This window comes from Ranitomeya variabilis, chromosome 3, assembly GCF_051348905.1.
Source record: "Ranitomeya variabilis isolate aRanVar5 chromosome 3, aRanVar5.hap1, whole genome shotgun sequence".
NCBI classification, from domain to species: domain Eukaryota; kingdom Metazoa; phylum Chordata; class Amphibia; order Anura; family Dendrobatidae; genus Ranitomeya; species Ranitomeya variabilis.
Genome location: NC_135234.1, coordinates 444,123,256 through 444,137,440, shown reverse-complemented (window position 1 = coordinate 444,137,440; position 14,185 = coordinate 444,123,256). Strand labels below are relative to the sequence as shown.

The 14,185-nt window shown below is 40.4% G+C and overlaps 1 protein-coding gene across 7 annotated transcripts in view; it reads right to left on the bottom strand.

Moving 5' to 3' along the window:
- Positions 1-805: 805 nt before the first annotated feature.
- Positions 806-14,185, bottom strand: part of GTF2I (general transcription factor IIi) — a 151,275-nt gene continuing 137,895 nt past the window's right edge. For 6 of the 7 annotated variants that reach the window (XM_077296473.1, XM_077296474.1, XM_077296469.1 and 3 more), the window contains 5 exons: positions 11,218-11,401; positions 10,823-10,851; positions 8,738-8,779; positions 8,025-8,054; positions 806-1,763 (listed from right to left, as the gene is read on the bottom strand). In XM_077296473.1, the coding sequence (XP_077152588.1) occupies positions 1,747-1,763; positions 8,025-8,054; positions 8,738-8,779; positions 10,823-10,851; positions 11,218-11,401 (302 nt within the window). In that variant the 3' untranslated portion in view covers positions 806-1,746. The remainder of the gene's footprint in view (positions 1,764-8,024; positions 8,055-8,737; positions 8,780-10,822; positions 10,852-11,217; positions 11,402-14,185) is intronic. The other variant, XM_077296472.1, reaches the window with a different exon arrangement.

Genomic DNA, 14,185 nt, shown 5'->3' with positions numbered 1-14,185 from the left:
CCACCCCTCTGATCTGACATAACGTCCCCAAAGTGAGGCAGAGCATTGTTATTTATTTATTATTATTTATTATGCTTTGCATATATAGCGCTATCTTATCTGTGCAGCACTTTAACCCCTTACCGACCTCCGCCGTACTATTACAGCGGAGGTCGCATCCCCTGCTTTGATGTGGGCTCCGGCGCTGAGCCCACCTCAAAGCCACGACATGTCAGCTGTTTTGTACAGCTAACATGTGTCCGCAATAGCGGCGGGTGAAATCGCGATTCACCCGATGCTATTAACTAGTTAAATGCCACTGTCAAATGCTGACAGCGGCATTTAACCAGCGCTTCTGGCTGCGCGGCCGGAAATGAGCGCATCGCCGAATCCCATGGAGGTTACTGAAGCATGGCAAAAGCAAAAAAAAAAGTTTTAAAAATATGAAAAAAATAAAAAAAATATAAACGTTTAAGTCACCCCCATTTCGCCCCATTCAAAATAAAACAATAAAAAAATCAAACCTACACATATTTGATATCGCCGCGTTCACAATCGCCCGATCTATCAATAAAAAAAAGGATTAACCTGATCGCTAAACAGCTTAGCGAGAAAAAAATTCGAAATGCCAGAATTATGTTTTTTTTGTCGCCGCGACATTGCATTAAACTGTAATAACGGGCGATCAAAAGAACGTATCTGCACCAAAATGGTATCATTAAAAACGCCAGCTCGGCACGCAAAAAATAAGCCCTCACCTGACCCCAGATCACAAAAAATGGAGACGCTACAGGTATTGGAAAATTGCGCAATTTTTTTTTTTTTTAGCAGTTTGGAATTTTTTTTTTACCACTTAGATAATACATAACCTAGACATATTTGGTGTCTATGAACTCATAATGACCTGGAGAATCAAAATGGCAGGTCAGTTTTAGCATTTAGTGAACCTAGCAAAAAAGCCAAACAAAAAACAAGAGGGAAATTGCACTTTTTTTTTTACAATTTCACCGCACTTGGAATTTTTTCCCCGTTTTCTAGTACACAACATGCTAAAACCAATGATGTTGTTCAAAAGTACAACTTGTCTGGCAAAAAATAAGCCCTCACATGGCAATATTGACGGAAAAATAAAAAAGTTATGACTCTGGGAAGGAAGGGAGCGAAAAACGAGAACGCAAAAACTGAAAAGGGCAAGGTCGTGAAGGGGTTAAATAGATCACCATCGCTGTCTCCGATGGGGCTCACAATCTAATTTCCCTATCAGTGTGTCTTTGGAATGTGGTAAGAAACCGGACAACCTGGAGGAAAACCAAACAAACATGAGGAAAACATACAAACTCCTTGCACATGTTGTCCTTGGTGGGATTTGAACCCAGGACCCCAGCGCTGCATCATGAGGCAGATCCACCATCACACAGAATAGCAAATACTGTCGGGATTAGAAATAACACTATGGATGTCATCTTTATAGTTTATGAAGGTATATCCATTAAAATACTTTTTTTTATCTACCTGGTGTACACCTCTAATGCCAACTGTAAAGGATTATTCCCATGTTACACATTAATGCATATCCACATAAATGTCGCAATGTGTGAGTCCTAACTCTCCAAATAATGGGAGCGGACAAGACAAAAATGTGTAGTGACTAGAAAACAATATGAAATACATGGAGACATGCAGTGTATAATAAATGCACCATGTTATTATTTCCGTAAACGTTCTATCGTCTATAATTCACATTCATTCAGTGAGGACATTGAGGGTTCAGTCTGGAGACCTCCCTAGAATATAAAGCAGAAAGAATTAGGATCGCATAACCACATGAATAACAGTACATAATGAATCTACAATCGTTTACCTTGGACACTTTCACCAGGTTGGATCTGATTTCAGTTTTATACAGTTGTGGCCAAAAGTATTGACACCCCTGCAATTCTGTCAGATAATACTCAGTTTCTTCCTGAAAATGATTGCAATCACAAATTCTTTGGTATTATTATCTTCATTTAATTTGTCTTACATGAAAAAACACAAAAGAGAATGAAGCAAAAAGCAAAACATTGATCATTTCACACAAAACTCCAAAAATGGGCCAGACAAAAGTATTGGCACCCTCAGCCTAATACTTGGTTGCACAACCTTTAGCCAAAATAACTGCGACCAACCGCTTCCGGTAACCATCAATGAGTTTCTTACAATGCTCTGCTGGAATTTTAGACCATTCTTCTTTGGCAAACTGTTCCAGGTCCCTGATATTTGAAGGGTGCCTTCTCCAAACTGCCATTTTTAGATCTCTCCACAGGTGTTCTATGGGATTCAGGTCTGGATTCATTGCTGGCCACCTTAAAAGTCTCCAGTGCTTTCTCTCAAACCATTTTCTAGTGCTTTTTGAAATTTGTTTTAGGTCATTGTCCTGCTGGAAGACATGACCTCTGAGGGAGACCCAGCTTTCTCACACTGGGCCCTACATTATGCTGCAAAATTTGTTGGTAGTCTTCAGACTTCATAATGCCATGCACAGGGTCAAGCAGTCCAGTGCCAGAAGCAGTAAAGCAACCCCAAAACATCAGGGAACCTCCACCATGTTTGACTGTAGGGACCGTGTTCTTTTCTTTGAATGCCTCTTTTTTTCTCCTGTAAACTCTATGTTGATGCCTTTGCCCAAAAAGCTCTACTTTTGTCTCATCTGACCAGAGAACATTCTTCCAAAACGTTTTAGGCTTTTTCAGGTAAGTTTTGGCAAACTCCAGCCTGGCTTTTTTATGTCTCGGGGTAAGAAGTGGGGTCTTCCTGGTTCTCCTACCATACAGTCCCTTTTCATTCAGACGCCGACGGATAGTATGGGTTGACACTCTTGTACCCTCGGACTGCAGGGCAGCTTGAACTTGTTTGGATGTTAGTCGAGGTTCTTTATCCAACATCCGCACAATCTTGCGTTGAAATCTTTTGTCAATTTTTCTTTTCCGTCCACATCTAGGGAGGTTAGCCACAGTGCCATGGGCTTTAAACTTCTTGATGACACTCGCACGGTAGACACAGGAACATTCAGGTCTTTGGAGATGGACTTGTAGCCTTGAGATTGCTCATGCTTCCTCACAATTTGGTTTCTCAAGTCCTCAGACAGTTCTTTGGTCTTCTTTCTTTTCTCCATGCTCAATGTGGAACACACAAGGACACAGGACAGAGGTTGAGTCAACTTTAATCCATGTCAACTGGCTGCAAGTGTGATTTAGTTATTGCCAACACCTGTTAGGTGCCACAGGTAAGTTACAGGTGCTGTTAATTACACAAATTAGAGAAGCATCACATGATTTTTCGAACAGTGCCAATACTTTTGTCCACCCTCTTTTTTATGTTTGGTGTGGAATTATATCCAATTTGGCTTTAGGACAATTCTTTTTGTGTTTTTTCATTTAAGACAAATTAAATGAAGATAATAATAACAAAGGATTTGTGTTTGCAATCATTTTCAGGAAGAAACTGAGTATTATCTGACAGAATAGCAGGGGTGTCAATACTTTTGGCCACAACTGTATAAGCTATGTTTCCACTGTCCGGAATCCCTGCGCTTTGGACTCAGCAGACACCCTGCTCCGCCCAAAGCGCCGCCCCCTGTTGTAAGAGCGGTGATTCATTGAACACATCTGGAATCACTGCATCGTATTCATAGACTGTGTTATTTATCTTGCGGAGATGGGGCGTCTCCGCAAGATAAATAGACATGCTGCAGTCTGGAAAGACGCGCCGCATGTCCGGTTACGAAGGGCACACAGCCAGAGCGGCGTCTGACGAGCGGAGGACTCCGCGTCTTCACATGGCACACTATTCCTCTCTTCCATATAAGTGGATCTTATCCTTGACGGTTTTGCTATTCAGACGCCGCTCTGGCTGTGTGCCCAGAGACACTGATTTGTCTCTCTCCACTACTCCATACACAGTACGTAACTGATGAAGGTCCGGTGTGTTGGACCGAAACGTTTTGGGTACTACAATAAAAATTCACAAAGAGCATTAAGTTGAGTGCAAGGTTTTTTTATAAGCATAATTTTTTAAACATAATTTTTTTTGTTAGGAAGTGAGAAGTGTTAAACGTTGATCAGAAATTTCTCAATTTTACAACAAAATTTCAAAAAAGTATTTTTTAGGGACCTCATATCATTTGAAGTGACTTTGAGGAGCCTACATGACAGAAAATATCCAAAAGTGACACCATTTTAAGAACTGGACCCCTCAAAGTGCTCAAAACCATATTCAATAAGTTTATTAACCCTTCAGGTGCTTCCCAGGAATGAAAGTAATGTGGAAGGAAAAATGAAAATTTATCCTTCATACAAAAATGTTAATTTAGCCCCAAATTTAGCATTTTTACAAGCGTAACAGAAGAAAATGCACAGTATAATTTGTTGTGAAATTTCTCCTGAGTATGCCAATAACCCATATGGGGTGGAAAACTACTGTTTGGGGACACAACAGTGCCCAGAAGGGAAAGAGCACCATTTCAGTCCTTGAAATGCCAAAAACAGCATAAACCCCTCACAAGTAACGTGTAGGAGTGTAGTGAGCATTTTTATCCTTCAGGCGATTCACAGAACTATATAACATTAGGCTGAACAAATGGAAAATAAGGGTGCAGTGAGCATGTTGACACCACAGATTATACCATTGCGCGTTGAAGAATGAATTATTACATTTTAACACTAAATTGTTGTTTTGCCCCAAATGTTTAATTATTATTAGCGTTAATAGGAAAAAAATGGACCTCTCAGTTTGTTGTGGAATTTCTGCTTAGTGCACCAATACCCTACATGCAATCGGAAAATACTTTTCAGGCACAGTGTAAAGCTCAGAAGGGAATCAGCATCATATTATAGTGCAGATTTTACTCTTATGGTTTGCGGGTCCCATGGCCCACTCAAATAGCCCCTGATGTGCCAGTACAGCGGAACCTCCCCATAAGTGACCTCATTTTACAAACTACTCTCAATTAATTAATCTAAGAGTGCAGTGATCATCTTGACACCATGTGTGTGTCACAGAATTTTATACCATTGGGAAGTAAAGAAAAAATAATTACATTTTTACCACAAACGTTGTTTTAGCCACAAATTTTACATTTTCACATGAGGAAATGGGTAAAAATTACACTTAAATATGTCACACAATTTCTGCTGAACGTGACAATACCACATATGTGGCTGTACAGTACTGCTTAGCCACAAGGAAAGCTCTATTTGACTCTTGGCGAACAAATTATAGTAGAATAGTTTGTGGACTCCGTATACAGAGCCCTTAAGTGTCAGGAAAGCAGAATCCCCTCTCTAGTCACCCCATTTTGGAGATAATACCCCTCTATTAATTTATCTACAGGGGTAGTGATGGTTTTGTCTCCATGGGTGTTTGCCAGAAACAAGCAGAAGTGGATGTTGCCGAGTGAAAACTGCATATTTTCCAGTGTAATGGCCAGTACATTGTAGTGCCAATACATTATGCCGAGCTTGTGTTTCTGGAGACATGATCCCATAAATTAAGCTGGCTCTCATCGCTATAGAAATACCAAGCAAGTTGACACTAAATTTGGTTTAGGCACACTGTAGGGCTCAGAAGTGAGAGGGGCATTTGGATTTGGGAGTGCAAAATTCACTGGATTTATTTTGTGGAGCGAGGAGCCATAGTGCTTTTCCAGAGCCTTTGTGCTATCAGTAATGTGAAAGCCGCCTATATTTCCATTAACAGATGACGGACCTGAGTGGGACTTATTTTTCATGTGGATTGAGTTGAAGCTTTTATTGTGAAAATTTTATATAACATTTTGGACCACATTTATCCTGTGCTGTAAACTGAGCACCTACCAAATTTCCAAATGACATGATTCAGATAAAACCCCTGAGGGATCCATTCATTAGAATGAGGTAGCAGAGTTACTTTGTACTCAGTCTGGCATCTGTTCAGTGGTGTCCTTATTTCAGAAGTGCACAAAACTGTGATCAACTGTGCTTTTACGCATGCTTAAAAAGACAAACGCTGATGGATCATAAGCCAGACAACGTCAATGGTGTCTCCATTATAGGAATTTTCTGCCGGGGGTTCCATCTGATTCACGTATTTCAGAGATTTACACTGAAACCCCAGTGTAAGAGCTCAGTGTAGAGCGCAGGAAAAATTTGAGCCGAGCCTTACTGCGGTCTTTGGAGGGAGGGGGGGGGGCAGAATGAACAAATCAACAGCGGGTCAATAATTTGTTCTATTTACTTTTTACGCCGTTTCTCATGTGGTATAAGTGACTAGACGACTTTATACTGTGGGTCAGAGCAATCACAGCGATACCAAATTTATATGGTTTTTTTATGTTTGGCTTCTGTCACACACTAAAAACACTTTTATTTGCATAATAAACTTTTTGCATATTTTCAGAGAGCTATAATTTTTCTATATTGTTGCTGACAGTCATGTGAGGGCTTGTTTTTTGAGGGACGAATTGATATTTTTATTGGTACCATTTTTGCACGCATAACATTTTTTGATCGCTTTCTATTACGATTTTTGGGTTGCAGAATGAACGAAAAACAGCAATTCGAGAATAGTTTTTTATGTTATTCACCATATGGTAAAATTGATGAGGTAGCTTGAGGCTATGTGCACACGTCCGGAATTGCCGGGGAAATTTCCGCGGCAATTCCACAACTGTGTGTGGGTAAAACGCATGTGGAATTGGCATGTGTTTTCCCACTAAACACTAGTGTTTTACAAGCGTAATTCGCTTGCAGAATGCTAGCGTTTTCCAAGCGATCTGTAGCATAGCTTGGAAAACTGATTAACAGGTTGGTCACACTTGCCAAACATAGTGTTTGACAAGTGTGACCAACTTTTTACTATTGATGCTGCATAGGCAAAAAAATAGGTAAAAAGATCTAATGTTAAAAATAATAAAAAAAATAAAAAATCGTGATATTCTCACCTTCCGGCGTCCCTCGCAGCGTTCCCACTCCTCACGATGCTCCCGTTCCCAATAATGCCTCGCGGCAATGACCCCAGATGACGTAGCGCTCTCACAGGTCACTGCCGCAAAGCATCCCTGGGAACAGAAGCATCGTGAGGAGTGGGAACGCTGCCGGGGCCGCCGGAAGGTGAGAATATCATGATTTTTTATTTTAATTCTTTTTTTTTTTTTTACAGGTATATGGTTCCCAGGGCCTGGTGGAGAATCTCCTCTCCTCCACCCTGGGTACCAACCGCACATGGTCAGCTTACTTCTCGATGGTGGGCATTAGCCACATGTGGAAAGTAAGCAAATCAATGCATTCCTATGTGTGCGGAATCCTCGCGATTCCGCACAAAGAATGAACACGCTGAGTTTTTTTCCGAAATGCGATTCCGCCGCGGAAAAAAACGAAACATGTGCACAAAAATTGCGGATTGCATTCTAATAATAGGATGCTTAGTGTATGGGTTTTTTTCGGGGTTTTATTGCGTTTTTATAGGGAAAAACCGTGAAAAATCCTGAACGTGTGCACACAGCCTGATTCTTCGGGTCACTTTGATTACACCAATACCAATATATACAATTTTATTATGCTTCGCCGCTTTTACACAATAAAAACAATTTTATAGCAAAAATATTCTAAGAGCTGTAACTTTTTTTTTCTGATGATTGAGCTGTGCGGCAGCTTGTTTTTTGAGAGACATGATGATGTTTTCAGTGATACCATTTTATTTACATTTTTCATTGCATTATACTCCAATTTTTTCGGTGATATTAAGGAAAAGCTTAGGTTTTTTTCCATGGTTTTTATTAATTATTTTATGGCGTTCACTGAACGTGTTAAATAGTTTGATAGTTTTATAGGTCAGGATGTGGCGATACCTAACATGTGTATTTTTTAAATTTATTTAAAAAAAGCAACGTGTGCATGATACTTCAGGAATCTCATTCACTTTGCTAGTACTAGGGAATCTGTCAAAACAGCGCCTCACTTTGAGATGTGGTCTCTTGTGGAAATACAGTTACATAATATCTTTTAGTATAGTCAAGAAAAATTAAATACCTTCTGCAATATGAATCCTGTCAAAATTATCTGCAAATGAAGAAAACAACAGACTGCATAACTAGAAGGGTCAGTTCTTCTGGAATACCAATGATCAATGTGATGCATTAACAAAAAATGGTTATGTACACAGCAGCCGTGATCTCCTTTGCTCTATCTAGTGTGCTAAATTCAGCTTTAGGCCTCATTCAGATGTTGGTGTATGTGTTCTGTGTGTGCATTTTATGGATACATCACGCACCCATTATAGCCTATGGCGCTGTTCACATGTCTGTGTTTTTTGGGGGCTGCAAAGCTTCTCCTAGTCACTACAGTGTTAATCACGGACAGCACACTGACAGCAACAAGTGCTTTCAGTGATTTTTCATGGACCCATAGACTTGTATGAGGAATGCTGATCTGTGACTTGTATCAAAAGCTTGATACTCAGCTATTTCTGGCGGTGCCATAGAGAATAAAAGAAGCAATCATGCATGGGCCCCGCTGCTCTATTCACATCAGAAGTCCCCGTTCTGGTGGTCGGTGGAGGTCCGTGGATAGGAGATAATTATTTCTTACAGTTATACCCCTTAATTGTGTGGTCTGACCTATGTACTGACTAGGGCTCAATACTTCTCAGCATCCAAACCACAATTTTGTATTTTATGATTTAAAATGACCTTATAGAAGGGCAATACAGAGAGAGCACTTGTAAAAATAGAAAGATCTTTTACCAGATTCTGTATGTGGCCCAGATTCACTTTCGCCTGTTCCTTCTGAAATACAAACAAACACCAATATAATAATAAGACATAAAACCTAATGTGAAACCAAACATGAAAAGGAAAAGTGGACGGAAAAGTGCGGGTTATTTCACCTACCAACATGTGCATGACATCAGCTCGCTGACTAGTACAGAATAGATGCTACGTATACATTTTACAGTAGATAGGCAGTAAAGGAAATCTAAAAAGGGACATATATACTTATTATATCAGTGCTTCTTTTTACCAAACAGACCTGTACCTAACAATAGTGTGGTATTCCAGGAAGGCAATTTAGAATAGAAAGTAATTTAAAGGGGTTGGCCACTACTCTTTTTTATGGATGGCCTAACCTCAGGATAGGCCATCAATATCTGAATGATGGCGGTATGACAGCCGGCTCCCCACCAATCAGCTGTTACTGGCACCAGCTGGAACTTTTGGAATGCTGCCAGAATACAGCAGAAATCATTAGTATAGTGGATGCGGTCAGGAGCAGCAGCACCCGGCCTTGGTCACTATAGGTATGACGGAGCTGCTGTGTACCGGCAGCATCCAGTAAGTCCGGTGCCCTGCTGGCACCGGTAACAGATGATGGGCAGGGAAGCCAGATAGACTATCAATGAAAAAGTAGTGGTCAACCTCTTTAAAGGGAATCTGTCAGTAGGCTCAACCCTCCAAAGCCTTCTATATGGGCATGTAGGTCATAGGACGTTGAATAAAATTATACCTTAGTATCTGAGATCTGATGTCATTTTCCAGAGAAATACACTTTTTTTATATGTAGATGAGCAGTTGCGGACTATGGGCTGGACACTGATCTGCATGAGAATCTGCCTCCAGAGCTTATTATACAACATATGAAGGGGAGTTGCCAGTGTGATGTGTAATGGCCGCTCTCCTGATCTCACTGCAGAGCTGTGTGTGAGTATGACTGACACATCTGCAGGTTCCATCTCACAGACAATCAGTTTTGCACTATTACTGCAGCAAATGTGTTTGTAAGGAGACAAAGTTCAGTTCTGCTGTACTGCGCTAGTTACATGCCTCACACTCGTTACACCACCTTTTACCACTGACAGATTCCTTTAAGGCATTTGTACACACATTTTGTGAACGTAACGTTGGGGTAGGGAGGAGAGGATGTATCTTATTATTTATGGATTAGTTGCCTAGATTGTGCTTGACATCTGCTGGAGGCTGATCGCTCGCTTCTACTCCAATTGCTAATATGATAATTTATATAATATTTTTCATTTAAACTATTAGAAATATGAAACCATGGCATATAAATTGTAAAATAAAGAATTGCATCCTTCTAAGTATGGGATTCTTTAACACAAGTTTTTTTATTTTATGGCTATTTTCCCAACGATTACTCCCCACCATTACCTTAAGCACAATTAAAGGAACTAATCGGAAAGGGAAAAGACAATGAGGCATCCTTTACTCTACCCCTGAATTTAAACAACTATAGGCCCCCATACACATTAGATAAAAGTTGGCTATATCCACTGATTTCGACCATCTAATGTGTATGAGGCCGCCCAACTCTCTCCAGACAGATTATATTGGGGAAGAGAAAAATCAGGCAGTTAAAATTTTAACAACTAATCCAAGTCTGGCAGCGGCTCTCTTATAGAAAACATAGGAGTGATCGGCCAGGACAAAAGTTTCTGTGTATGGGGTAGTCAGAAGAGACAGCTGTGAGCTGAATGATCGTTTGGCTGACAGCTATCTAATGTGTGTGGCAGCTTAAAATGTGAGAGCATAAGTCTTTAATTACCATCTATTCCAAATCGTTATCCTAACAGCACACTGTCAGAAAGATGTCCATACTGTAGAATAACATAAGATCTTTAACCGCCCCTTCACTAAAACACACACACATATGTGTATACTTTATTTAAAAAAGACCTATTACATTAAAAATACAGTCTGATCAGGTAGTGGGTTACAGATACACTGAAATTGGGCACTGGTCAATATTAATGCTTACTTATCTATTAAAAGACTATGAAAGAAAGAAAAACCTTTTCTGAAAAATATACTCACGGTTGCTAAGTACCAGCCCTGGAAAAGGCCTATAAAATAAAATAAAAAAACTCATTCAAATGCAGAATCGAAAGAGAGAGACATGTAATATTACTGCAGCAACCCATCTGAATACATCCATTTTATCTCGAAACGCAAACTCACACTAGATAAAAAGAAGCAGTAAGAACCTTATATTTAATATATAGTAAACATGACACTAATACAATTTAAAGTAATTCTAATATTCTATGACCACATGATGCTGCCGCAACTTTTTGGATGTTTAGGGGTTATGTTGGCATTAGATATTAATATAACATCACCTATCACCAAATGACGTCAAATCTCAAGAGTGTTAAAGATTTTGCCTTGTAACGACTTGGTATCAGCCAATTCCTCGCTGTATAACTCACCTTATGACTGTAAATTTTATAAACTGTGCTGAATCCAGGATTCTGCGCATTGAACTTATTTCTAGATAACTGGGGGCTTTAAATGAAACCCCTGGCGGCATCCCATCCACTACAACACACCCAGGGTTGGCGGTAATTTTCCGATAAGGAACTTTCACTGGGAAGTTCATGCCAATGGCTTCTCCTATAAAACATAAATAATTGATTATTTTGTTTTCTAATCAGTTAACATGACACGAGCATTCTCTAAAATCCATCTCATTTAACCAACCATCAAAGACTGCTAGGCAAAAAAAAGGTATATGAAGAAGGGTTAATCGTTTGATCAATAATCTATATTAAAGAGGATCACACTATACTGCCCTAAGTAGGTTGTTAGTCCATTGTATTCCCCGCTGTTAGCCGTCAATTACCGCAGAGAGAAAAGCAGGGGAAGTGCTCGCCTCTTGAAAATGAACAGACTCATAACTAAGTGTCCTGTAAATGTTGTGCCATTTTGGCTAATAGGAGAGCAGACCTATCCCACAACAGTTTATCTGAGGAACATCCATGTAAAGAGTGAGGAAAGATTGCCTCTTGTTTACTGGTATCATTAAATTGTAAAGTCCTCCATACACATAAGACTAATGTCGGATATATTAACAGGTTTAGGCCGGGCAAAGGTCAACTAATTCCTGGGGAAGATGTCAATCAGGCGGCAAGGCTGATTTTGGACTTCCGGTCGCTTTGTTCTCCGGGAGATAAGCCACAAGAAGAAGATGTCTGCGAGAGTCTCTCATAGGGAACACAGAAGCCCTCAGCCAAATGTGAGCTTCAGTGTATGGGAAAGACGTCCAAAATGGCAGCTGGCCCAATGATCATCCGAAATATCATTCGACCAACAGCTACCTAAGTGTATGGGGACACCGACCAACTGATTGCTGGAAGAGATATCAATCGGGCATGGCTGATTTTGGACTGCCAATCACTTTGTTCTCCCAGTGACAAGCAGTTAGAAGAGATGTGTCAGCGTCTTTCTCATAGAGAACAAGAAAGCACTCAGCCGAAAATGTGCTCCAGTATGAGAGACGGCCAAAATGGCTGCTGGCTGAATGATCAGTCGAAGTATGCTTCGGCAGAGAGCTACTTAATATGTATTGGAGCGTTTAATTTTGTTTTTACGACATTCATTCTGTGTTAAAAATTATCTGGAAACATGGTTCTTTTGGTGAGTAGGATTACAGCAATAGTAAACTTGCTAGATTTTTTTATTTTATTTAAGTGATGAGAAAAAAATTCTGAAGTTTTTAAAAAATAAATAAAAGCACTGTTTGATGGATTGTCTTCATGTGTGGCAAGCTGATGATTTCATTTATATCAATTTGGGGTACATGAAATGTTTCAATCGCTTTTAGGCCCCCTTTACACATCCGTTTTTTAAGGATCGCAAATACGGACATACGCACAACCATTGTATTCAATGGTGGTGTGTACTTGTCAGGATTATTCACACAGACCAAGTGTCCGTGTGAAAAATCCACAGATATGTCCTTTTTTTTTTAAAACTCAGTATGAGCAAAATGCGTACAGGTACCAGGGAAAAAGCAGTACAGTTTGCGCTGTTCCCAGGTGCTGAACGCAGCTCTTATCATCGTCACCTGGTCTCCCTGCGATCAGCGAAACCAAGCGAGTCTGATGACAGTTGTAGTCAGCGGCCACCGTCTAGCACGTACTAAAGAAATAATTTTTAAAAAAAAATGTCGTAGGATCCCCCGTAATTTGCATAATCAGCTGAGAGAAAGCCAATGACTGGGGGCTGATGTTAATATTCTGGGAAGTGGCCAATAGCCATAAAGGTTCCCGGGCTATTAATATCAGCTCACAGCTGTTTGCTTAGCCTTTACTGGTTAATATAGGGGAGATCCCCCCCAAAAATGACATGGGGTACACCCTATAATTACTAACCAGCAAATGCTAAACAAGATAGCTGCGGGATGATATTAACAGCCTTGGAAGATGCCATGGATGTTGGCCCGCTCCTAGACTAAAAATGTCAGCCCTCAGCTGCCCCAGAGTTGGTGCATCCAATTATGGCACTTAGCCTCGCTCTTTTCACTTGCCCTGGTGCAGTGCCAAGTGGCGTAATAGTTGTGGGGCTAATGTTAGCTGTTTTATGGCCGCTGACATTAAGTACACGGGTTAGCAATGGAGAGGCGTCTATAAGACACCCCCATTACTAACCCCATAGTCAAATGTAATAAAAACACAAACCTAGAAAAGTACTTTAATTGAAATAAACACACACATAGAGTTCTTTATTTGAAATAAACACTCCTTGACCCACTTTTACTCATTTATACACCAAAAATTAAAGTAAAAAAGCAAAGTTATACTCACCTTTCTGCCGATAATCCATTAACGGCTATGTCACACAATGATCTGGATGGTTTGGGGTACAGTCACGTCAGTGATGTGCCCACTCTCCACGCCAGCCGGAATACACTGAGCTGAGCGTGAGAACATGGTTGTAGTGACTGGCAGAAACCTTAATGACATCACCGCCGGTCATACGCAGAAGCATTCTCACACTCAAAGCATTCTCACACTCAGCTCCGTATGTTCACGGTTGGGACGGTGTTCTTGGGGTTGCTCTCATCGTACTTCTTGCTCCAAACACGGAGAATGGAATTGATACTAAAAGTTATATTTTAGTCTCATCTGACCAAATGATCTTCTCCCATGCCTTGTCTGGCTCATTCAGATGGTCATTGACGAACTTAAAACGGGCCTGGACATGTGCTGAAGTGAGCAGGGAGACCTTGCGTGCCCTGTAGGATTTTAATCCATGATGGCATAGTGTGTTAATAGAGGTAATGTTTGAGACTGTGGTCCCAGCTGTCTTCAGGTCATTGACCAGATCCTCCTGTGTAGTTCTAGGTTGATTCCTGACCTTTCTCAGTATCATCCTTATCCCACAAGGTGAGATCTT